Source organism: Eimeria maxima, genomic scaffold (assembly GCF_000499605.1).
Source record: "Eimeria maxima Weybridge genomic scaffold, Emw_scaff78, whole genome shotgun sequence".
Lineage (NCBI taxonomy): Eukaryota > Apicomplexa > Conoidasida > Eucoccidiorida > Eimeriidae > Eimeria > Eimeria maxima.
This window is the reverse complement of record NW_013563979.1, coordinates 9,881-36,142: the sequence shown is the minus strand read 5'-3', so window position 1 is coordinate 36,142 and position 26,262 is coordinate 9,881. Positions and strand designations below refer to the sequence as shown.

Here is a 26,262-nt window from a genome sequence, read left to right as displayed (position 1 = left end):
CACGCAGTTCCTATGATTCTGCACTTGCGTACTGAACCATTATAACAAGCAACAACCCTCTCAGCGAGCTCAACGTAGGGCAAAGGGATACGGGGAAGGTCAGGGACCGTGAATATTTGGCTGTTTGTGAAAACGCCTTCTGGAAACTGTGGTTCTCCACGCAAATCGCTACCCGCCCCAGGCATTCAACCCACATATCCCGCTTATATGTTAAGTGTTTATGGCTCACAGCATCCTCGTGCGGAGGACGCCCCATCATGGAGGCACCGACTCACAGAAGCCCGTCCCTGCCAGCCCAGAAGAGCCACTATCAGTACAATAACGACAGCCCGACTATAGCAAAGGGCAGATATCGGCTGTAACGGAATCAAGTGAGGCATTCTGCCCACGAAGTTCATTAAAGTTAGTTCTTGTAAACGGAATGGCTTTGTACTGTAACACTGCATTGTTGTCCCCCGTATCACCGTTCCGGCATCTAGTTGTGTGTTCCTGTGTACCTGGTCCAGCTCCATATGCCGGCAGACGCTGAGTCCTATGCACACCTTGCAACAGCGTGGGAATTTGTGGAAAAGACACAGGAACTTTCGGGAAGACGCCGTAATAATAGCGGTAGGGCAGGCAGGTTGCTTCTGACGAATTTGTTGTCTCCCTGACGTGCGCAGGTGGGCGAGCAGCAGAAGATATTCGTCATTGGGTTTGTAAGGCCACTTCTTGTCCTTTGTGCGCCAGTGACTTGGCGTATGTCGCCCGGTACATTGGAGTTGTTCGCCCCCTACTTATAGATGTCGTCATATCCCAAGTGACACATTCCAAAAATGGTTCGGAGAAGCTCCGGACTTCCCTGTGTAGTCCCATACAAACTGGAAGCAACTCCAATTATTCTCATGCGTGGCACCAGCGACTTTCAGTGGCAGGGATTTTGCAAGTGAATAAACACTTACTTCGTAGAAGCCCAATACAAAAATCAACGCATCCACTAACCGTATATTCGTCCTTCGATAAGCGCGCGAGGTACACGATGTATATAGGCAGCTTCGCAGATCACCACATTGCCCCCACCAGTGCTCTCCGCAGTGCTCTAAGGCTAGCACATTTCTACGATAGATCCATTGGTTCCCTCTGCATCGTTTTTTGAACTTCTTACCCAGTTCCACCGCTCCTCCCACGTATTTGCGTGTGTTGCTTTGTTTGTTCCAAAGGGAATAGTTGTGCCACTCGGAATATCCACTTAAAGTCTTAATTCAAGATTCACTGATTGTCATCTGTTCGTGTCGGTTATACTTTTGTTGCAAGGGGGCAGTTAACCCAAATATAATATTCGTATTTCTTAGCGGGGTCAGATGTACCCAAATATTTTGTCAAATACCGAAAAAAGTATACGAAAATGGTTTTGAAAAGCCTTCCAAATCCCTTATCCACTCTCAGCTTTTCACTTCCCCTGCGCAGCGGAAATTGATTGGGGGCATACCTCTTTGGGGAAAGCCACCAACAGTTATGAACATCGTCGAGGTCAAGCAAGTATACCTTCTGTTTCTGCGTCGCACCGGGTGGATTCCCTCTACACCATGCGCAATTCATGAAGGGTGCCACTCCCATTGTCGACCAGGCAGATTTGATAGTTCCTGCAATGCGGTGGCATTCAACGTGTTGCTTGCACATCTGGAGCTGTATTTCTATATCCAGCAAGCACCAGAAGAGCTACAGTAGCTGTAGGACCTTAGGTATTACACGAGAACCACGGCATTGGTGGTTACATATAAGCATGGATGTTACATGGGCCGAACTACTGTCTAGAAATGGATATCTTGCCGACGCTCAACTCTGCGTATGCTTGTCCTTTGGTTTTCAGGGAAACAGGCTATGGCAGTGTTGGAGAAGCGCTATATCAGAACAGAAGTCGAAAGGCTGGTCTCGGGACGTTTGTGTCAACGCCTGTTAGCTGGGCTGGCCCACAGGGAAAGGCATCAGCAACAGGGTGGGCGGGGGGAAGACAGTACGAAATGCGAGGATTGACCCTGTGGCGATGATGGGAAACCTCCGCTTCAAAGAAATGGGAAGCAGCACTGCAGCCGCCGTAGCGGTAAAGGGAGAGATCGTTTCGGAAACGGTTTGGAAAATGAATCTATGGGCTTTGGGGATGCTAATTTCAACGAGTCGAGATGGGGATAAAATGCACAAAGCGACAGCAGCAGGGGAATGCGGCACTCAGAAGGCCGGGCTGAATTATTCAAAATTGCTTCATTTCTTTCCGCACGCGGGGTCGGTTTATAGTACAACAGTACAATCTTCCACTCGTTGCTCTCCCACATCCGTGGTGTACACCGAGGTACCGTTGACAATCAAGAAATTGGACCTGCTGTCGCAAGCCAAACCCGTGAATCCGTAGTCTCAGGCGTCGCCACGCACCCCGCAACAGCACTGGAATTCTTAAGGGAATCACTGGAATGCCAAGAGGAAACTACAGCAAAGGCATGCAGAAATTACATTTAACTAAGCCGAGCTGATTTTGGTGAATTTGCACGCGTGTCGAGGCGCGGGGGAGGGCGAGCAGCCAGGAGAAATGCCCTGCGAGAAATGCGCTGCTGCTCGCTATAGAAGACGTTTTGCTGCTCATTGTCGTGACAATCCGTTGGCCTCTACCGTAGACGTACCCTTAACTTGGAGCTACCATCATACGACCTGGCATTTTAAAACGGTTCGGGGAATCACCGCAGTACTAGCGAGCTCTACCCGTATATTGTCAGCAACGTAGCTCCTAGAGGGCCTCAACAGGCTGTCTACGGTATATCTACATAAACTAAAGACAGCCTGTTGAGGCCCTCTAGGAGCTACGTTGCTGACAATATACGGGTAGAGCTCGCTAGTACTGCGGTGATTCCCCAAACCGTTTTAAAATGCCAGGTCGTATGTAAGGTATGTAAATGCGTGTATGAGGGGCTGTTTTGCACTTTGAGTTGCAATAATTAGAGGAGATGAATTACGTTGCCAAAGATGTTAGGCAGTCTCCTTTTCCGAAGCCCGAGGGGCTTGGGCCGTTGCGATGAGGAGGCCTCGAGACAGAAGAGGAAGGCCGTCTGCTTTAATAAAACTTTCATATTTATTTTGGATCCATTTTCGCCTTCATCAGTCCTCGGATATGATCCAGGACCTTCGATATAGGAAAAGTCCGACACATGAGGGAGAGGTGTGCCGGCTTAGCTACGCAGCGCCTTTTCTCATCCCCAAGTCAGTAATAATCATCATTTATTTACACTTCTTATCTACGTGCGTAGAGTCTCGAGAAGTCAGCCGCCCTGTAGCCTGGCGCCCCAAGGGCCCTATTAACTAATTGTCACCGGGAGACGCGTAAGACTAGGCCTCCCCACTCAGTTTCATTTGACTCTAAGAAGAACAAACTTAACAATAACTGAGATATACTAAGTTTATATTCATTATGTCAGGATGTGTTTCTGCAATTCAAAGACTTTTAATGAGGTTACGCTTCCAGCTGCCACCCCCCAGAGTGTTCGATAGTGGCAAGGTGGAGGCGCGCAGAAATAGAGTGAACCGACGTGCCCCCGAGTCAATGAACAGCTATAAAGCAATAAAAAAAAAATAAATGTACTAGGTATGCTTTTTCTTGCATTGGCTGATGCTGTTTTTGCTACTAGAAGGCCGTGGCAGGTGCCGCGGGCGAGGCCGAGGCACCGTGGGGTGTGGACCTGCGGTGAGCATAGACGCGAATCTCGCAGCTCAAACGGGCGCGACGTTTGATCAAAACAGTTGTATTGTGTGCATGCTTGTTTCCATGTTTGCCTCTATGGTATCGTTTTGAGAATTAACTCTCCATACTTCTCAGAATCAGCACACTGGACTGAGGAGGCAGTGTTGCTGATGCTTCCTCGCTCGTCATCGACCGCCCGGCGGCAATCACTGCTCATTTGTGGGCCGTTCTTGCTGCTTGCCTTGAATCAGACACTGTTACATCATTTTTGACAGACTGCAACTCTAAATAAGCTGCATGTACACCTCTAACTGGGCAAATAAAGTGAGCCCTGCACACCACAGGCGGTACACGAGCACTCCCGTCGAGGCGCTCGTCTCCTTTTTTCGAGGATCTCACCTTAATGCTTTGAAAGGGGGGGTCTGTGTTGCATCTGTCTTCTTTTTGGTTCTTCTGCTTCTGAGGTGCAAACGGCCGCTTTTTTTCTGCTGTGCGGCAGTTGCTGCTCCTGTTGCTACAGCTCTTGCATTCGGCTGGGTTGTGTGCCCTCTCAGCTGAGAGGCTTCTCCGTCGAGGCGCGTTCCTTCCCGACCTCGTCTCTGTTTGCTCTTGTATTTTTGCTGTTCTTTTCTGCATCTGCTTCTTCGGCGGCAGCAGAGCAAGCATCTGCAGCAGGAACGGCAGCAGCAGCAGCACGTAACATCAACCCCCTTGCGGTCCCCTTGTGGTCTGGATATTCCCGCATGGTCCCTGTTGCCTCGTTTTCCCCTGAGTTTGGTCATCTTTCGGGACAAAGTAGACAGGTCGGTAAAATATATTAGTTTTTTGTCCCGCCGTCCTCCTCTCCCTGGTCACTACCGTCTCTCCCGTAGACTCCACGCGACGAGTTGGACAGAGAGGAGGAACAGCACTTATACACCCGAACCCACGTATAAAACTAGAAACAAGTACATACAGCTTAGCACACACATGAACTTGTAGCAGATGTGCATATACCCCAATTCAACAGGTCTCGTCTCCCGTCCCTACTTAAACACAAACACTGGCACTCCAAGGCCTGTGTAACATCCCAGCCGGAGTTCTTGGAGGGGATATTCATTTGACCGCCGGCACGAAGTTAGCTTGAACGAGATCACATACAGACACACGCACACGCATACACACCAGCACAAGTTGCAGGAGGTCTGCACTAACACAGCACGTACTTGAGCTGTGAGCTTGAGGAGATCTGCACACGAACACCCTGACAAGCTTAGACGCGAAGGAGAGCTGCACGTGCATTGCAATACTGGCGCAAGCCTGAAGGGTACCTGCCCACACACTTGAGCACAAACGTAGGCTTGGAGGAGATTTGCACATACTCCAAATTAGAAAGTCCATGGAGGTGTGGACGTCCATCCGAACACAAACATAAACCCGGGGGAGGTCTGTACATCCAGCGTAACACAAACATACACCATACGGAGTATTGTGTATACGTTGCAACGCAAAGGAGCAAGTTTGGTTGTACTCCATGCCCCAACTGTAGCTTGAAATGCACCCACAGCCCAACACAAGCGTAAACTGGGAGCATCTGCATTGACACCCTGACACAGACGTAGAAGATAAGACGACCAGCACACCTGCACCAACGCAAACATAAGGTCGGAGGAGTCATGCAGATCAACCCCAACACAAGGATCAACGAAAGAGACTTTTCCATCAGCGCATCACGAACATACTATCAGACGAGATCTGCGCGTACAGCGGAAAGCTTGAAGATCTACGAGGACACCGCATCTCGGATGAAACCTACATTCCCGCCCCAAAACAAACCGGTGTGCCCACATTAACCACTGGCGTAACCGGCAGGATATCTGCAAGTGCAACCCAGCGCAGGTTTGAACTTGGAGGAGATCTGCTCATGCCAGGAGGTCGGCAAGCACGCCCCAACACATAAAACACCACACACACCAACATCAGCATCGACCCAGGGAGGTTTTGCACAGACTTCCTAAACGTTGGAGGAAATCTGCGCGTTCAACCATAAAACGACCTTGAAGAAGATCTGCGAGTACACCCCGGCACATACTCATAGCAAGGAAGGCACGGCGTACACATCACCACGGACGAACTTCGAGGGGAAGAAGCACGCCCACCGCAAGACAACCCAAACTCGAATGCGACCGGCAAGTACATTCCAATACCCGCAAGCCCTCGGCTGACGCAAACACTCCAACGAACGGCAGAGGAGGGGAGGGACGTTTCGGCAGCTGCTCGTACAGTTGCTGGCGGCGACAGGTTCAAGACAAAAGATGGAGGGGGGCGGTAGACCCCTCCAAGAAGCTCTCGCCTCTCTGATGGTGCACCGGAACTCGGTTCCCAACCGCGAATTGGTAGACTCCTCCCCGGCCGGGCAGCAGCTTCAGCAGCAACTGCAGCAGCAACTGCAGCAGCAGCTTCAGCAGCAACTGCAGCAACAACTGCAGCAACAACATCTCCAGCTGCATCAACAGCAACAGCTTCAGCAGCAGCAACAGCTGGCAACCGTTAAGGATGCCCTCGTGTCAATCAGGGAAAGCCTGTTGCTTTCTCAGGGGAGGCAGAGGCAGCAACAGGAGCAGCAGCGGCACCAGCAACCACAACGGCACCAGCTACCACAACGGCACCAGCTACCACAACGGCAGCAGCAGCAGCAACAGCAGCACCAGCAGCAGCACCAGCAGCAGCAGCAGCAGCAGCAGCTCGCAGCGCGATGCGGCAACCAGGGCTACCGGCAAGGGAACAGGCAGGAGCAGCAGCAACAGAGCCAGCAGGAGGAGGAATTGCAGCAACAGCAGCAGCAGGTCCTGCTGCTGCAGCAGCGGCTGCAGGAGCGCCCGAGCCCTTTCCAAGGGGTAGCCATCAATGCGAAAGAGTTGGAGAGGATTCAGCAGCAGCAGCAGCTTGTGCTTTCCCTTTTGCACAGACGGTTGCAGCTGGAGGCACAGCAGCAGCAGCAGCAGCAACTGCAGCAGCAACCGCAGCAGGAGCAGCAGCAACAGCATCAGCGGCAGCAGCAACAGCAGCAGCAGCAGCTGCAACAGCTTCAGCAGCAGCAGCAGCAGCTGCATCAGCTTCAGCAGCAGCAGCAGCTGCTGCAGCAGCTTCAGCAGCAGCAGCAACTACAGCAGCAGCTACACCGGCAACTGCAACAGCAGTTGCAGCAGCAGCTGCTGCAGAGCAGCATTGGCATTGCGAACGCTGCAAACGCCGGTTCCACAAACGGCACCATCGCTACCAGCTGCGGGAGCAACAGCAGCAGCGGGTCTCCCAACAGCAGCGAGCTGAACAGCGCAGCGCCACAACACGCCGGCAGCGGGAGTGCCCAAGAGGCAGAGGCCGTTAGCGGCAACAGCACCAGCTGCAGCACAACTGGCTCGGCAACAGCAACTTCTGCTGCGGCTGCACCAGATGCAGGCGGGGATCAGGTGCAGCTGCTGCAGAATGGAGACTACACAACAATCCAGTTGCTTAAGGCAGCGAAGCAGAAGCCGAAGGTGGAGGGGGTTTGTTTCGACAGGTTCTTCAGACGATGGGTAGGTTCCGGTTGTATTCTTTGGAGACATGCGGTCGTATTCGCTGGGGACAAGAGTGCAGAATGCCTCGGAGACGTATCTTCGTATGGGGTATAGTTTCGTGTAGGAGGTGCTGTGATCTGGGGTATAGGGGCTACGTCGGCCCTTAGGGCATCGAGGGGTTTAGAGGTTCACAATATTCGGTGCGGCGGCTACTGTGTACCCATCCCTTGTGGGTTTATTTCCTTGCGCAGCCACGAGCAGGCGGCACAGCAGGGAGTTAGGGTCTACGCTAACCATCTAGGGTTTTAGGTTTGTAGGTCACTCGTCTTTGAGCCGAGCTTGCCGGTGCGTGTTAATACAGGTGGCTAAGAAGAGCGGCACCAAGAAGTTGTACTTCCCCGTCCACAAGTTCGGATTCGATAGAGGCTACGAGTTGGCAGTGCAGACGAGGAGGGATCATCTCCTAACGCCGAAGGGGTCCTCTGGAGGTGAGATACAAATGCATTGCTTCGGAGAGGGATTCATGGGTATTGATGGAGGAGCGTTTTGAGTCGTTTAGTTAGGTGGTAGTGGTCGTACGTTGGGGCTTGAGTCTAGGTGTCTTTTCTATCATGGGATGCCTTGCTTCCTCAATCGGTTTTCGTCTCGGGAGTTTTGCGCGTACCGCTGTGTGCATACCTTGTTTCTCTTCCGTCGTCGTTTACTTGTATGCATATGCTTTTCTACCTACCTACTCCACTCCATATCTGTCCAGCGGTGCGCGCGTGGACTTCCTTTCACGTGGCTGCTTCTTTCTGCTTACTAGACTGGCGCTGTGTAGTGTGGCATCGGTCAACGGTTTGGGGATACGTCGAATCGCTCTGCATGGTATAATACGGGTTCGACCAAAGGCTGACCCAAGGGTTATGCTGAGGCTCCATATCGGGGACGCTTCGTTTGTTTATTAGTGAATTACATGCCTGTAGGCTCGCTGGTCCTTGGCCGCATTTATACTATACCACGTGCATTGGAGGCACGGAGGCTCTTTGTGTTTTGTGGTGCTCGCGAATTCTCAGAGAAGCCGTCAGACGGTTCTACTTCTGGCGTTAATGAGCAGGGGCCCTCTGGACTGCTGGCTGCAAATGGGGGGCTGCAGTCGGAGGGTGCAGGTGTCTCTACAGGCCAGAGGGGCAGAGGGCAGAAGGCGAGACGACGGCCACAGGTAAATGGTCGCATATGGAAGAGGGGGCAAGCGGGGCCACATTCACTGTCTTAGTTGACCCCTGCAGAATGCAGGATATCTTAGCAATAACAAATGCGACAGTATGCAGTATGCAGTTGTCCTAGCAACCATGTGCAGATGATTTGGATCGTCGGACGAGTTACGTGCTGCGGCAGGTTAGATTGACAGTATAGCCGGGGTTTCAATTGGAGGAATTGGAAACGTATTAGTGGTGCTCGACGGTGCAGGTTCCCCGGGGGGGAGTACTCTTCCTTCGGGTGCTTTGGAATGTTTAGCCCCTCTTGGCTTGTGACTGGCGTCTTAGGGATGGACTTACACACGCATTTGCACACACCAGCGTAGGAGTGCACGCATACATATTACTCCATGCGCGGGCATTTTTGTTTAGGTATCGTCGGAGGTAGAGAGGCGGATATCTCTTCTGGATTTGCTGCTTCAAGAGCTGACGACCGACGTGATTGGAGCGGAAAGGGACGGTGGTGCTTCTGGGGGAAGTGCAGCACCACGCCATCGGCATGACCACGAGCAGATCGGGCAACAGCAGGGTTTGGAGCCAGAAGAAGCTGATGGAATTGGAGATGTGGGAGCAGGAGTCTCTGAGTCCCTGTCGCCTCTGACGGTTTCAAGCGGAAGGAGTGGAGAGGAGGGCACTGCTACTGTGCCGGCAGTTCTAGCGCCTCCTCCGTCACAGTCGGCGGCATCGGCTGCAGCTTCAGGATCAGGAGGCTCTGCTGCTGCTGCTGTTGGTGGTGGTGGTGGACCAGGCGCACAAGGGGGGAACCGTGGGGGAACAGTTCAGTGCCCATGTGTAGCAGAAGCTCTACATCGCCTCAGCCTCTTTAAACTTGAGACGCTCGGCATCAGCGCTCCCGTCAACCCCGAGAGGACCCCAAGAGATGCAATTAGGCTGGCTGAAGCCCTCGCGCCCTTCCCTCCGGGGATTCGATTCGACAAGTCCACCTTCAGGTCCGCATTGACACCATATATATAGTATATATAATAATATGCATATGCATGTACATAAGTATTTTAGGACGTTTCCCAGTGTATATGAGCATACGATGCATGCGTAGATATATATAGAAATACTCGCAGAGGCACACGATGGCAATTAGGTGTATATTTGCATGTTTACGGTAGATTAGATTTTGAGCTTTAGAGATCGTAGGAAGCACGCGGATGGCGGGGCACAATGAGGCAGAAGAGGTGACGCAGAAACAAACGCCGTCGGCCTCCCGTCTGCGTTCGACGCTAGCACATACCTGAGATCGAAGCAGACGGGCAGAAGTGCAGAGGAGGGATCAGAGTAGTAGTGAGAGGGATTGAAGGAGACAGTAGAGAGACGTATCCAACCCCACATGCACATAGGCGACACGAGCAGAATGTTTTCCCGCGTGAGGGTCTTGAAGTTGACGTTTCGGTTTTTCGTTGATGATGTTGGTGGATAGCGGTATCCTTCAATTGGCGTGCATTTCTCTGCTTTTTCTGCGTTTTAACAGGTGGTTTGCTCTCTTTCGAGATAAAGCGACGGGCGCGAAGAGGGCAAAAACCTTCACTGCCAGGATGTATGATGGCTGTGTGTTCAAGGCATACGAGGCTTGTGCGTTGCAGTTCATTGATGAGGCTCTGACTGCCAGATAATGCTGCTTGGTTGTTGTTGGTTGTTTGCTCTCTGTAGTTGTTCATTGTTTTCCGTCGTTAGTTGCTTGTTGTTGGTCGTTTGTTCTCTCCTATTGTTTGTTGTATGCTACCTGTTTCTGCCCGTTGTTGTTGGGTTGTATACGTGTTGCTGTTGGCGCCTTGTCGGTTGTTTGCTGTTGCTCGATTATCTTGGAGTCCTTGAGTCCTGCGTTCCAGCGTTTCTCCACCCTGTGTATCTATCTATATGCTCACCTCACGCATACTATATTATGTCTATCCCCTTTTGTTCGTTGCAGGCCTCCGCTTCTGCTCGTCGCACGTCATCAAGCCGGTTGAAGGGTCCCGACCCATTCTGCTGGTTTGTTACGCTGTTTCCCTTCGGCTATGTTCTTATTTGTTTTCCGGTGGCGTATTTGGGGCAGATCGTCGCTTGGCCGGCAACGTGATCCCCATGCATGCGTTGTATTCCATGTGTGAATAGCTGCCTCCTTGGGCCCCTCCCAATTTTCCGTTATTATATTCGGCTTCCCCTCCAATAACGCAACGCATCCTTTGCTGTCGTGCTTGTTTTCACCCTACGTCACATGAACAGTGTATCGACATATGCCTTCTTGCCGCAGCATTCTTCTGTGGTCAAAGACTTAGGGTTTATGGCACAATGCACAAACACCCGAGGAACTTGCATGCATGCATTTATGTGGGGATGCATCTTGATTCCTCTAAGCAGTTGCTCATAATAAGTTGGGGACCGATACGCGCAGGCACCTCGTATGTGTCTTTTCTTCTACAGGACTGTTCGGCCGCCCTCGACCTGCCCAGAGAGGCATTTACAACGTGGCGCAACCCTGGAGGTATATATCTGCACATATATAGTGTATTGATGTACAAATATATGGACCTGTATGTATGCATGCAGATACTAGTATGTATGCCTGTGGGGTGGGCTTTTGGGGCTGAGGATCAAGCCTCTAGACTGGATCCCCTTTATCTCGATAGCCGAGTTTTTAACAGCAGTCATGTACACGGGTTTTGGCCGTGAACCGCTTGATGTAATACTGAAGAGATGAGACTTTTTGGATGTGGCTGCTTCGTTTCCTCGTCTGCCTGTTCACTTGGGAGTGTATGCTGCGTGGAAGTTGGGGTTTAGGGTTGAAGTCTCTGGTTTTGTATGGGCGCACAGAAGATGGCATTCGAACTCCAACGCGGACAGGACGGGAGGAGGAGGTGCTAAAATCGGTGGGAACCTCACAGGTTGGTCTGCGTTGGGTTCACTGTGTAGGCTTGCGCAACAGTGCGCCTCTATGGGTTCAAGGGTCTAGGGTGTAGGGTCGGTGCACGCTAGGATGGTTGAAGGGATTGCTTCCCGTTGAAGAGTACAGTTGCTGTTTTGTTTTCTGTTGCTGCGTTTACTGCTGCCGTTACGTACAGGTGTTGGTCGGGGACGGCAGCAGCGGCAGCCGCGCGCTACTGCATGCGGACACTTCAGCGAATCAGGACGCTGTGTTTCGCAAGCGGGTGCAGGCACTGCGGGGTCCTGTCCCTAACGAGATGGGTTCCCCCGCTGAGCAGCAAGGGGGTCTTGTGGCACTTGGTGCAGGGCGAGGAAGCGGTGGTTCTTTGTCTGCGCTTGTGCATGCGGAGCTGGAGAGAGGGTTTGTGCCGGCTTCTTCTGTGGAACGGAGCGACTTCGTGGAAGACGGAGACATACTTGACGCCCTTATCACCGTAGGAACTGCGACACCACATCACCCCTCAGACACTGAACAGCTTGGAGACTGAGGAGATGCTTAAGACAGCTGAGAGAGTCTGCACCGCTTCGTGGGCTAAACTGAATGCAGACGAGCATGCAGAGTGCATGCAGAGAGGGGAACGCTGAACTGTCTTTCATACGTTGTGATGCCTGTGGGGTGTAGAACACGCTGCAGTCAGACGCCCTTTCTGAAAACTGCTAAGGCTCCAAAGCCTCCCATAAGAAGTGTATGCGTGCGCTTCTTGGTGTTTTCAGGGGCGAAGCCCGCGTCGTCGTTCGCGCCGTCTTGCCGTGGGCAAACGGAGGAGGCTGCATGGGACACCCAACGAAGAGGGCTTGTCGTGTGAGGAGACGGGAGGCCCCCAGTTAGGCGGTGGTGTATCTCCTGTGGAGTGGGCTTTGATGGAAGGGGGTCGCCACTACGCACAGGCGGGCCACAGCAGCAGCAGTAGCAGCAGGAGAGGAAGCAGGTCGGCGAGCGATGTGGCCACTAGTTGCAAATGCGCATACGCTGCTGTCTGTGGAGAGTGTGTGGTGGCGCTGCAGTGTAGTGATTTGGGATTCTGCCTGCAGTGCCTTCCGCTGCAGACACGTATGATGCTGCGCACTGCGCTGTTGATATGCCTCGACAGCCTGCAGACTGCCATCTTGAAGAGGCTGTCGTTTTCAAAGGAAGACAAATGGAGACGCTGGGTGGCGGTACGTCACCACAGGGAGAAGGTGGTACATGCGGCAGTTTGGGGCCCGCACAATGGGGCCCCCACAAAGCGGCCGCCTTCTCCTACGCCTGCCTACGAGTTGCCTCTTAGCTCTCTTTCAGAAAACGGTGGCGACTTGAGTGATGCGACTGCAACAGAGGAGGCCCAACAAGAGCAGCAGCAGCGGCGTAAGCCACATCGCTGCTGGGGGGATGTAATACCCTACCTGCACATCTTCTGGCCATTCGTTGAGCAGCAGGAGGTCCCGGGGGGTATTGACGTGTGCTCGATTGCTGCTCTGCTGGAGCAGCTGCATGACGTCGCTAGGCGGGACCCTCGTGCCTTCCCTCGTTATCCTCTGCTCTCTGAAATTGAACGCTTTGGAGGAGAATTTGCCTTCGGCGCCATTTCCGACCCCCTCTTCGAACAAGCCTACAGCGCGTGCGGCAAACACAACTCGGATGAAGAGAATGAGAAGCCCATTCTTACTCTTGGCAATGCAAGCCCCCTCTATGGATAGTCATCACCGCTGCTGTATCAACTCTAACAACAGCAAGACCTACAGCAGTATTCTGCCGATCTCGTCACTGAACCCGAGAAAAGAGCAGCGGGTGGAGCAGCAGCAGAACATCTTGAACACCAGGAGACACAGCAGCACCACGCTGTGCAGGAGCAGCGATGGTCGTCAGGTGTTGGAGCAGCAGTATGCGTTGGTTACAGACAGCAGGTGGAGCAGGTGCTGTAGCTGCAGCATGCTGTTTAGGAGCAGCAGATGGAACAGGCGCTGCAACACAGCAGCACGAGCAGGTGGAAGACCGGGATGGTAAAGGGCTCTTCAGGAGCTGCTGGTGCAGTGGCTACTGTAACCCAGCAGCGACGGCAGCTGGAGCAGGTGCTGCACATGCTGCTCACGTGCAGCAGCTTGAGCAGGTGCTACTGCAGTAGCAAGGGCAAATCGAGGAGTAGGTGCTGCAGCTGGAAGATCATGTGAAGCATGCGCTGCAACACACCAGCGACAACAGGCAGAGGAGCAGGCGGCTACAACCCAGCAGAACGAGCAGGTGGAGGATGAGGTGCTGCAGAAGAAACACGGTGTTCAAGAGCCGCAGGTCGAGCAGGTGCTGCAACATCGCAGCAAGAGCAAGTGGAATGTCTGACCATGTAGAAGCAATGGCTCTTGAGGAGCAGCAGGGTGGAGATCTGGCCCATAGAAGATGGCAGAAAAGAGGAGTGTTGGTGGACAAGCAACTGCAGCAGCTATACAGAAGAAGCTGCAGCGGGAGCAGCAGCAGCAGCGGCAGAACACCACTGGGGTGATGTAAGCATAGGGATCTGCTGGTCTTCAAATGATTTTCTGGAGCAGTTTTTTCTAAGCAGCATGCATGCATTTGCAGCATTCGCAAGAGGGACGTCGAGTGTATGCGTCCTGGATTTTTTTTTTATTATTACAATTCGCGTTTGTTTTCCTTCAGATCATCAGTTCATCAGGCAGTGTATAGAGATGATTACTGACGATAGGGCGGTCTTGGCGCAGCTATTCAGATTCGGGAATTCATGCGTGAACAAATGCAGGCATGCAATGCTTGGATGCATCCACGCATTGCACTGCAGAGTATACAGTGCTTGCGCTCGTGGATGCATTGTCGTTCAGAGAATCCAGGGAATGCACATGCATGCACGCATGTTTCTAATGTCGCCCACATTTTGCACTGCATGCATGCGCTGGTGGATCCATTGTCGTTCAGAGTTTGCAATGCATGCATGCAGTTTTGCTTGCATTGTCGTCCAGAGTTTGAAATGCATGCCTGCATGGTTACTTGCATTGCCGTCCAGAGTTTGCAATACATGCATGCATACATGTAGGCATGAACTATAATGCAGTTTTAACTGCGTGCTTGCAAAGTGTGCAGTACATGCATGCGTGCACGCATGTACTGCAAACTTTGCAAGCTGGACGACAATGCAAACATTGTCGTCCAGCTTTTGCAGTGCGTGCATGCATGTTTGCATTTCTGTTCGGCTTTTGCAGTGCGTGCATGCGCGCACGCATGCCGTTCAGTGTTTGCAGTGCACACACAGACACTGGGAGTTTGCAGTGCATTCCTGCGTGCCTGCACTCTGGTTCAGATTTAGCAATACATGCATGCGGGGGAGTGTGCATTGCACGCATCGTTGAGACATGCATACATGCAGGCATATCCATTGGGGGATTGCAATGCATGCGTGCGGGTATTTATTGTCGTTCATTGCGTGCACTCATGCATGCATCTATAGCCATAGCTAGTTTGCAGTGCATCCATGCATTGTTCAAGGATTGCAATATATGCATACATGCATAGGCATGCATGCATGCATTACCATTGGGAGTTTGCAATGCTTGCGTGGGGTTGTGCATTGTCGTTCAGACATTGCAGTATGTGCATGCATGCATACGGATGCATGCGTGCATTACCATTGGGAGTTTGCAATTGCGTGCGTGAGGGCATGCATTGTCGTTCAAAGATTGCAATACATGCATGAATGCATGCATCTTCAGGCATGCATACGCGCATATGCATGGGTGCAAGCATGGGCATTGGAAGCTTGCAGTACGTGCATGCAGCCGTGCATTATCGTCCTAAGATTGCAATGTATGTATGCATGCATCAGCGTGCATGCATGCATCGCCATTGGGAGTTTGCAGTGCATGCGTGCAGTCATGCATTGCCGTTCAAAGATTGCATTATGTGCTGGCATGGAATGCATGCATGCCAAGGGGGTATGCAATGCGTGAGTGCAAGCATGTTCAAAGGTTGCAGTATATGCATGCATGCGCATGCATATAAGCATGCATTGCCACTGGGTATTTGCAATGCGGCCGTGCGTGTGGGTGTGCATTGTCATTGGAAGATTGCAGTACGTGCATTCGTAAGTGCATGTATGCAGTACCATTGGGAGTTTGCAATGCATACGTGCAGGCATGCATTGTCGTTCAAGCATTTGACTCCAGCAGTGTATGCGAGCAAGCATGTGGTTGCATGCATGTATGCATTGCCATTGGGAGTGCAATACATGGTTGCGGGAATGCATTATCGTTCAAAGATTGCAGTATATGCATGTATATGCATGCCTGCATGCATGCATCACGATTGGGAGTCTGCAGTGCATGCGTGCGGGCACGCATTCTCATTGGAAGATTGCAGTATGTGCATGTGTGCATGCACGAATGCAGTACCATTGGGAGTTTCCAATGCATGCGTGCAGGCATGCATTGTCGTTCAAGGATTGCAGTACACGTAAGCATGCATGGATATATGCATGAATTTTCATTGGGAGTTTACAATGCATGCGTGGAGGCATACATTCTCTCTTCAGAGTTATCAATGCATGTTCATATATGCATTGCCCATTAAGAGCTTGGGAAACATGCATGCATTGTTACTTGCGTGTTCCCTGTCGTACAGAGGGATGCATGCATGTGTGTGCATTCGCGTTTTCTTTCACCTCTTCTCCGCTGAGGGGAGTGTTTCTTCTTATAAGTGCAGTTATGTTTGCTTCTCAGGCCCATTGAATTCAATGTGGCGCTTCTGCATGCGATTTTGCATGTATGCACTTTTTTTGCATACATGAACGTATTCATGCATACTCATTCGTATGCATGCACAGAGTTTGCTTACAGAAACACGAGTTCTGCAGAGGTATGTATATTATATATCGCAGACAATATGTAGAGCAGACAATAGGTGAGGAAGGATATGAGGGAAGGGATGAGTGGCCATCGTCCAGAAGGAACGACGGGTGGTTGCCGGTGCTTAGGTTTTAGATGGCTTAAGTGGGGATTAGATAGTTTGAAGGATTTAAGGAGTCACATACACCGCAGAGGTATAGAAGCAGAGTGTTTGAGTAAATAGTAAGAATAAAATGGAGAAACATGCGGGGAATTTTCTGCCTGCTGGCATCCCCACCGGATGCATGCAGGCATGCATGCCTTTATCCTTCAGAAGGATTCATGCGTTGACGGTGCATGCATGAACGTTTCTGAAGGAGTATACAGTTAAAGAGGCCTCAGAATATTGCTTTTTTCCAGCTTCACGACAGTGCCTAATGGGTAGAATGCACGCCTGTTGCATGCAGCCTGTGCATCCTTTCCCCTCTGTCGCTGTGTCTCATTATGTGCATACAATGCACGCCCGTTGCGTGCAGCTTGTGCATCCCTTCCTCTCTGTCGCTGTGTCTCCCTATGTGCATCCTTTGCTATCTGTCGCTGTGTCTCACTATCTGGCAGATATGCTGCCTGTCTGCAGCTCTCTCTATATGTCTCCCTCCTACATTGAATGTGTCTGCCTCTATTTATCTGTCTATGCATGCACAGAACATACTGTTGTGCTATAAACACATATACATAGAAGTGTAAAAATGGTAGAGCATACACGTAAATATATAAATAAATGAGTATATGTATGTTAGAGAAGATCCTTGAGTTCAACAGGCGGCAACTCGCCAAATATCGTCTCATAAAGATTGAGGACTAAAGGGACTGCTAAGGCCCAAGCGGTGCTCCATCCTGGTGGTGAAGGGCCCCAGTGGCCTGGCTGCTGCATGCAGAGACAAAAAGGCACAACAAGGAACAACCTGCGTGTCAGGGTTTTTTTGGGCTTTAGGGTTTGGGATGTAGGGTTTAAAAAGAAATGCAGTTAGTGGATTCGCAGAGAAAAAGGAAAGAAAGAAATGGCTACTGGGGCCTTAAGTCCTCTTTCCTCACAATGCAGCAAGTGTCGTCTGCTGCAGCCGCCGTCGCTTGTTTGCTGTCTCCTAGCTTTGCCTCTTGAGTATTAAGGAGCAACTCTTTTACAAAGGAATGCCAATAGGGGTAATCCTGCAAAAAGTTGCACAAGTCCTCTGCAAGCAGACGAAGAAGAAATCCAAGCCCCAATAGTACCAACCGACTCTGCATGCTCCCTTGATAGAAAAACAACTCCAAGCCAGACACCCCCCGGCAGCAGCTTGCTGCCCCCTGCAGCCAATGCAGCAACAAACGCAGCAGCAGCAAGAGCATGCAAAATATACAACATGCGTTGTTATAGACATCTGTAAAGTAAAATGAGCACATCACTAACAACCAATTGCACCTACGAAACATCGGGGAACAAAGAAGCACGCCCCAATGGACTCTGCTGCAAGCCTTGCTGCTGCTGCTGCTGCTTGCGCTGCTTCCGGTGTCGAGGTTTGCTGCAGTGGATGTAACCGCAATTACAAATGCCAGAAGGGCCTTAATATGCATGTAAATAGGGGGACAAGAAGAGGTTTAACAAGAATAAATTCTTTGTGCAAATTAAAGTGGCGAAAGGAACACTACGATATATGCAGACGGTAAGAACCTGCAATCTCCACCAGCAGCGGCAGCAGCTGCTACTTCCGCCGCCGCCGCAGCAGCAGGGGCTGACCGTTCTTAGTAGAGGAGTGGAGGGAGGGGCATAAGCCAATTCTATTAGGAGGGGACGGCGAGCAAACAAAGAAGGAAAAGATGGAAGAGGAGAGGAAGATGGACGAACATTTATCTGCCAGATGACAACATACCCACATTCACGAAAAACTGCATGCAGATAACTATAACTATGCATATAATATATATGCATATACATTATATGCATAGTTATATATATGTACAATTACTAACGTATATGAATGTAAATATGTACAGCAACAGATAATAATCGATACATTAAAAAAATAAAAAGAATAACAATGTAAACGAAAATATAAATATAAATATACATATGGATGTAAATATACATAAAAGCACAAAAATATATGCAACTCCCTGTGACAAGAAAGGAAAATAACGGAGAAAATGTTTCGATTGCTAAGGGATTGACATTAGGGTTTAGGCATTCGGGTTTAGGGTTTAGGGTTTACGATGACATCGATGTGGCACTCCTGCAGTGCTTCAGGAGAGGCGACGGCCTCCGCCATGAACTCTTCTGCAAGTTTTGCTGCTCTTGTAAATGTTCTATTTAATATTAAAATCCGTACATTATTGTTGCGGCAGCAACACCTACTGCTGCTGCTGTTACTGTTATTGCTGCTTTTTGCCTCAGTGCTGCTGCTGCTATCGGTGCAGCAGCAGCGAGGGCTACTGCAGCTGGTATTTGCCATACTGCTGCTGCTGCTGCAGTTGTTGCAAGAACTGCTGCTGCTGCTGCTGCGCCACTGGGAGATGGCAGCAAGAGCAGCCCTAGCGGTCCCCCCCGCGCCCAGCAGTAGAATGCAGCAGACATCCTTTGGCTGCAGCGGAATAACCAGCAGCACCACCAGCAACAGCAGCAGCAGGAGATGCACATCATACACCTGAAGGAGCAGCAGCTGGTAAGCCTGCCCAATAGAAGCAAATATGTAGCAAATATGTTTGTTTAATACGAAAAGATTTGTGCTAATTATATTAAGAAGTAAACGCAGCAAGATAGAGACGGAAGTGGGCAGCAGCTGTAACAATTGTGTTGCTGCTGCTCTTGTTGCTGCTTCTGCTCTTCCTTGCTGCTTGTTGCTGCTTGTTGTTGCTTGCGCCTGCTTACGGTGCTGCGTGTTCCATGTGTTCTGCTTCTTGTGTGTGGCTGTTGCTGCTGCTGCTACGGCTACTGCTGCTGGAGCTAGTACTACTGCTACTGCTGCTGCTACTGCTGCTGCTACTGCTGCTGCTACTGCTGCTGCTTCTGCTGCTTCTAGTGCTGGGGCACACCTGTTTATTCCTTTGTAATGCCTCTTTGATTGCAAATGCGTCAGTGTTGGCGCCGACGAGATCCCCCGAGGAGTTCCAGAAGAGAGTGTTGACCTAAACGAGAAAAAAGGAAAAAAAGCGAAGAAGGGGAAAAGTATTTATTTATAATAAATAAAAAGAAAATATACCACTTATCTGTTGCCACGGACACAAATGATGGGAGGCGCATGCAGCAGCAGCAGCAACAGCAGCAGCAACAAGAGTAGTCAAGACGAGCCTGCCTGGAACAACAGAAACAGCAGCAGCAAGCAGTAGCCCGCGTGCATGCAGTTTCTCCTTACCGCGCCTACTGCCTTGGCGGACCAGTGGACAACATCCACATAACCAGTGGCCATCTCTTTAAAAGGAATGGTTACAGAGGCGCCTCCTAGCAAACAGCGGTCGCGCTGTAGCAGCTGCTGCACCCATAGAGCGAACTCCGCTTCCAGCTGCTGCATCTCCTGCTTCAGCTGCTGCTGCCGCAGCATCAGCAGCAGCAGCTGCAGCTGTCCGTGCTGTGCTTGCTGCACATGTTGTTGCTGCTCTTGTTGCTGAACTTCTTGCTCCTGCTGCTGCTGCTGCAGTTGCCGCAGCAGCTGCTGTAGGCCAAGGTACCGCTTCTGTTCATCAAGGGGGGGGAAGAAGTGGGTGTAGACGTGCTGCTGCTGTTGCTGCTGCTGCAGTAAGCGGGAGTAAAGGTAAGGTGTGGGGGACTGAGTTGTCGGGTAGCCCAACAGGAAAACACCGCGACAGGGCTGCTGCAGCAAACGCTTCATCTGCAGCAGCAGCGGCTTCGGTAGCTGCCCATACACCTGAACAACACCGCTGCCTCAAACATGAGCTTATAAACCCTAAACCCTAAACCCTAAACCCGCGAATGTAGGTACTGCTGGGTGTCACGATGCAGCAGACTCACCCCAGGGCCTGTGGTATTGCAGCAAGGAGACAAGAAGCAACAGGAGACACGAGAGAGGCGACACTCCTCTCCCCCAATTACAAAAATGATCTGCTTCTGGAGGAGCTGCTGCAGTGCAGCAGACACTTCCGACAGCGCCAGCACTTGCTGCTGCTGCCTCTCCTTGCTGCTGGTATTGTTGCTGTTGCTGTTGCTGCTGCTGTCGCCGTTGGTGGGGCTGCTCGTTCTGCTGCTAGTGCAGCCGGCTGGCAGCAAGACGAGCTTAGAGACGGAGACAAACCGCCACGAGAAGAAGACAGCAGACTCCCTGCAGCAGCAGCAGCAGCCATGCGAAACAGTTGCAGCAGCAGTAGAAACATGAGACATGCAAATGCAGAAAGGAAAAACACAAGCTGCAGCAACGCCGAACACAACAGCGGCTGTAAATGCAGCACCAGTTGCTGCAACAACAGCAGGGCATTAACAGCAAAGGCAGCAGCAGCAGCAACAACAGTAGGCTTTGGAAGCAGCAACAGCAGCAACAATCATACATAAAGAAGTGCCTGATAGCTTTTTCCCGTAGAGGAAGCGGCGGCTTCTGCTGCAGCAGCAGCAGCAACTGCCGTTGTTGTAGCTGATGCACAGATCCAATAACCCGTGTCTTGCTGTTCTCTGCTCGTTGCACTGCAGCAGCAGCAATGCGCTGCAGCAGCACGCGCAGCCGCTGGACTGCAGCAGCTGCAGCAGCAGAAGCAACAGCAGCAACGGCAACGGCAGATGCCCCCCTTGAAAAGCGGCAATCCATAGACGGAATCCCCGCAGATCCCTCAGCAGCATCTGCGGCTGCTGAGGGATCTGCGGGGATTCCGTCAGAAGCAGCAGCAGCAGCAGCAGCTGCTGCTGCTGCGGATCTGGGTTTCTCCAGCAGCGTGAGTAAGGCTTCTTTAAGATCTAGCAGCGCTTCAATGACCTTCTTCACTTCTGCTGCTGCAGCTGCTGCTGCGACTCCAGCTGCTGCTGGCAGTTCTTGTGCTGCTGCTGATTCAGCTGTTGTTGCTGCTGGTTCTGCTGCTAATGGAGCAGCTGCTGGAGAAAGGGCCCGCAACAGCCGTGCTGCCGACTGCAACACAGGGAAGGCAACAGTGAGAGTCCGGAGGCCCTTCCACAGATGTTGCACCTGCAGCAGCAGCAACGGCTGTTGCTGCTGCTGCTTCTGCTGCAGCAAACAACAGGCTGCAGCTGCTGGCACTGCAGCATTACCTCTTGCTGCTGTCTCTGGTTCTGCTTCTGTTGCTGCTGCTGTTACTGCAACTGCTGCTGTCTCTGGTGCTCCTTTACCATTCTGAAGACAAGAGAAAAGACGCCTTGAAATCGTCTGCCGTCTCCGTGCCGCTGCTGCAGCAGCAGCTGCTGCTGCTTTTGCTGCTGCTGTGACTCGCTTGACAGCTGCACGTTGGTGGGTTTCCATGCACCTTAGAGCAGCAGCAGAGGGAAACGCGTCACACTTTGGCAGCAGCAATTGCTGCGCTGCTGCTTTTCTCGGGAAGTGGAGAAGCCCAAGCTGCTGCAGCTGTGGTGCCGCTCCTGTTGTTGCGTGGACAAGGTTGCCGGTGTTGCTCCTGCTGTTGCTGCGCCTATAAGCAGAAGGAGGCCTAAGAGTTGCAATCCACCAACGGGACAGCCGCCACAGTGCTGCTCCTTCGAAGGATTCATTATTTCCGTTTGCTTCCTCAGGAGAAGCAGCAGCAGCAGTAGCAGCAGCTGCAGACAGGTGCGTGCGGCTTTCTTGCGAGCTCAGCAGCGCTAGCCAGTAGCGACACTGCAAGTCGATGTAGGCAGCAGGAATGCTGCTTAGCAGCAGCTGTTTCTCCCAGTATTGCAGCAGCATCTGGGCCACAGCAGCAGCAGCAGCAACAGCCTCCGCTGCTGCTGCAACAGCCGCAGCAGCACCTGCTGCTCCTGGTGTTGATGCACCCTTGTGCAGCCTGCGCTCGAGCCTTCGGCTGCGGAAGCAGCTGCCTCTGGCAGCAGCAGCAGCTGCAGCAGCGGAAGCAGTGGCAGCAGGAGTGAGAGTGAATATCCTTTCCTGCCCTCTTGATACTGCCACAGTTGCTGCTGTTGTTGCTGCTGCCGTTGCTGCTGATGTTGTTACCCCTCCCTCGTCTCCTGTACGGAAGGTCAGCAGCAGAGGGCAGCCAAATAGAACGCTGCAGCACACAATAAAACCCTAAACCCTAAACCCTAAACACTAAACCCTAAGCGGGAATGTAGACTCAAAACCCTAGCATAAACCCTAAACCCTATACCCACGACAAATGTGGCCTACGAGCAGTTAACGATGGCTGTCAGTAACGCCTCTTCAGACACAGAGACGATAGCAGGGAGTGCTGCTGCAGCAACGGCTTCTTGGTCTTGGTGCTGCTGCCCCTGTTGTTGCTGCTGCATTGCTGCGTACGCCTCCTCCTGCAGACGCTGCAGCAGCAAATCTACCCGCACCTCACAGAGAGAAGCTCTGCAAGACACCGCAACGCAGACAGTGCAGCGTGGATGCAGCAGCAACAGCAGCCACAACACCAAACATAACAGCAACAACAGCAGCGGTTACAGCAACAGTTGCAACATCACGAGCGGTCCCAGCACCAGCAGCAGCAGGATGACGGACTCGCGGGCCTCTTTCGCCTGCTGCAGCAGTATCATCTGTTGCTGCTGTCGCTGTTCATGCTCCCGTTGCTGGTGCTGCGCTGCAGCTTGTGGCAGGCTGAGTCCAGCAGCAGCAAGCAGCAGCTGCCGCGGCAGCATTAAGAAAGAACTGCCAGGGAGAGGAGGGGGGGCCCTGTGCAGCAGCGTACGCATCGAAGCAGCAGCAGCAGCAGCAGCGCAGCAATTCAGATAATCTCTTGTTGCTGCAGCAAGCACCTTTATAAAAGAGACACGCGAAGGTGAGTCTCCATCAGCTGCTGCTGCTGCTGTTGTTGCGGTTGCTGCTGGCTGACGCAACAGCAGCAGCAAAGTAGGCGATATTAAGGCGGAAGCCTGTGTCTCCTTCCCCCCTACAGTATTAGTGCTTTTGCTTCTGTTTGCTGCTGCTGCTGCAGCTCTGCTGCTGTTAGTGCCGATATCCGCAGCCGCAGCAGCAGCAGTAGCAGAGTGTCTCTGCTCCTCCGCAAATGCTGCAGCAGCACGAAAGAACATGCCCATGCCTGGGGTGTATAGGCAGCTCGTGCTGCACTGCTGAAGCTCCCGCATCCTTGCTGCATAAACAGCAGCAAGTTTAAGTGCAGCAGCAACAACAGCAGCAGTTGGACGAACGCAGTACGGAAGTGCCTCCCGTTGCTGCTGCTGCTGTTGCTGCTGCTCTCTTCGGCAGCACGAAAGACTCTGTAGAATGAAGATTGGCTGCAGCAAGACGCTCCTATGCAAGGGTTCTATCCCCTGCTCCTCTTGGTGGTGGCGGTGCTGCTGTTGCTGCTGCTGTTGCTGCTCTAGAGAAGGGACCCCCAGGGAAGTGGTTACCCGTTGCATCTGGCATGCAGCAGCAGAAGAGCATATACCGCACCATCCCCTCTGCTGCTGTTGCTGCTGCTGCTGCTGCTTGTGCATGTCGGCACATGCGGAGGCCTCCTTAGGATTTGCTGCGAGTTCGAGGGCAGCAGCGTCGATGCTGCACTGATACTGTACAGCAGCAGCAGCAGCTGCTGCTGCAGCAGCAAGACCAAGACACTGCGTTGCTTTTTTCAACATACATGCAATGCATGCATCATCGTGCTGCTGCTGTTGCTGTTGCTGCTGCTGCATTTGTTGCTGCTGCAGCATATGTTGCTGCTGCTGCTGTTCCTCCTCCTCAGCGAATGGCAGCATCCGGATGCAAGGGGAGAAGGAAAGGGGACCCTCGCCAGCCTGCAGCAACAACAGCAGCAGCAACAGCAGTAGCAAACCCCACAAGGACGTGTTGCTGCTGTGGCAACCAGTTGTCCCGCAGCACCAGCAACACCAGCAAGCACAAGAGCAGCACCACAGCAGCAGCAGCAAGAGCAGCAGGTTCAGCAGCAGCAGCAACAGCAGGCTGAGCAGCAGCAGCAGCAGCAGACCATAAGCAAGTTGTAGATTTGCTGCTGGAAGGAGGTTCTTATCCAAACAATTTGCTGTTCAGCCAGCAGCAGCAAACGGCCATCAGGGGAATGAAGAGTTCCGCCGCCACAAGACAGCAGCAGCAGACTCCCTTGCTGCTGCTGCTGCTCCTGCTCCTGTTGCTGCTGTTGATGCTGCTGCTGCTGCTGGTGGGTGGCAGGCATGCAGCCGAACTGTTGCAGCAACTCCTCATCTTGGATATTTGCAGTGTAGCAGTCAGCTACCTCGCAATAAGGGCAGCTAGAGAGTATGCTGCAGCTGCTGTTGCTGCTGCTGCTGTTGCTGCTGCTGCTGCTGTTGCTGCTGCTGTTGCTGCTGCTGTTGCTGCTTGTACAGCGGGCTACAGGTGGTTGAATGTGCCATCGATGAGGCGCTGAGCACTTCGAAATGAGATACCCTCGAAAGGCTATGCTGCTGCTGCTGCTGCTGTTGCTGCTGCTGCTGTTGTTGCTGCTGCTGCAGCTTTCCTCCCTGCTACGGCCAGCAGGTGCTGCTGCAGCCGCAGCAGCAGCAGCAGCAAGAGGATCGGCCATGTAGAGGCAGAAGGCGAGGGCAGCAGCTTCAAGGCTTCTGAATGCAGCAACACCACAGGTAGCTGTTAGCTGCTCCAACAGCAGCTGCTGCTGCCTGCTGCTGCTGTGGATGGGGAAGGCCGCAGCACGAAAAGAACGCACAGAGCAACACCTTGAGGGACCTTCACAGATACAACACTCAACAGCTAAGCCACCAGCCTGCTGCTGCTGCTGCTGCTGAGCCTGCTGTTGCTGTTGCTGTTGTTGTTGTTGTTGTTGTTGTTGTTGTTGTTGCTGCTGCTGCTGCAACCGTTTAAGGCTGCGTTTAGGGGCGCAGATGCAGCAAGAGGGAGGCCAAGATGTCTCGCTGCCGCATATACATTCCCCACAGACTGCAAAGCCAGCAGCAGCAGCTGCTGCTGCTTCAGCAGCAGCAGCAGGTGCTGCTGTTGAGGCTGCTTCTTTTGCATGCACCTGAGCAAATCCTGCTAAGAAATGTCGCTCTATAAATATGTCTAAGTCAACAACACAAACACTGCTGCTGCTGCTGCTGCTGGTGTTGCTGCTGGAGTTGGGACGCGCTGCTGCTGCTGCTGCTGCAGTAGCAAAGAGAGACTTTCCTGCTGCTCGCATGCCTACAAGACAGAGCACAGGCCTGCTGCGTTTTATTTCCTTAGAAAACCCATTGGGGAAACCGCTCCTGCTGCTGCTGCTGCTGCTTTTGCTGCTGCTGCTGCTGCAGCTATTGCTGCTGCAGCTGTTGAGGGCTGCTGCCGACATATTGCAAGGATAAAAGAGACGAGAAAATAAAAATAAATTAAAATAAAAAAAATTAACTGTTGCTGCTGCTTTTTTAATTCAGGTTACGTACAACACATTTTCTTTGGTGTATGCACACTTAAATATTTTATCTAGGGTTTAGGGTTTAGGGTTTAGTGTTTACGGTGGACTCGTCGACGCTAACGTCCTTTGCTGCGCGTAGATAATAACCCTAAACCCTAAACCCTAAACCCTAAACCGTAATCCCTCCCTTCTATTTGTTTCTTATGACTTAACAATTTTCTTATTAATACTGTGTGCCTGCTTATACTTCAAACCCTAAACCCTAAACCCTAGAAAAACCTAAACCCCCAGCTTAAATACTAAACCCTAAACCCTAAGCGCTTGCTTTGGGAGTTTTTTTTCTTTTAACAGCATATCGCCATCTTCAAGCCCTCGGCCAACACACAGGAGGGGACCCTAACGGGGGCCCCCAAGGGGCCCCCCCTGGGGCCCCTGGGGCCCCTGTTGTTGCCCTGTGGCCCCTGGGGCCCCTGGTGTTGCCTTCGGTATCGGTAGACGGGGTACTTTTTTTTTTCAATAAAAATATTTCTTATTATTAAAATATTAAATAAACAGGTAATTAAAAATAAATGAGCTAAGATCCATAAACCCTAAACCC

General features: G+C 51.9%; 2 protein-coding genes across 2 annotated transcripts; one reads left to right on the top strand and one right to left on the bottom strand.

Moving 5' to 3' along the window:
- Positions 1–5,997: 5,997 nt before the first annotated feature.
- EMWEY_00011230 (hypothetical protein, conserved) lies at positions 5,998–13,073 on the top strand (the record flags this gene model as incomplete). The annotated part of the gene is made up of 8 exons (XM_013478940.1): positions 5,998–7,350; positions 7,604–7,730; positions 8,298–8,443; positions 8,853–9,430; positions 9,964–10,064; positions 11,289–11,341; positions 11,534–11,830; positions 12,111–13,073. 8 exons carry the CDS (start codon positions 5,998–6,000, stop codon positions 13,071–13,073), a joined length of 3,618 nt encoding a protein of 1,205 aa, XP_013334394.1.
- A 6,027-nt stretch (positions 13,074–19,100) lies between these two features.
- On the bottom strand, positions 19,101–25,601 carry EMWEY_00011220 (hypothetical protein, conserved; the record flags this gene model as incomplete). Its single annotated transcript, XM_013478939.1, has 7 exons — positions 19,101–19,361; positions 19,589–20,098; positions 20,203–20,509; positions 20,733–22,388; positions 22,508–22,693; positions 22,844–24,078; positions 24,270–25,601. The coding sequence occupies 7 exons, from the start codon at positions 25,599–25,601 to the stop codon at positions 19,101–19,103; spliced, it is 5,487 nt and encodes a 1,828-aa protein (XP_013334393.1).
- Between the last annotated feature and the right edge of the window lie 661 nt (positions 25,602–26,262).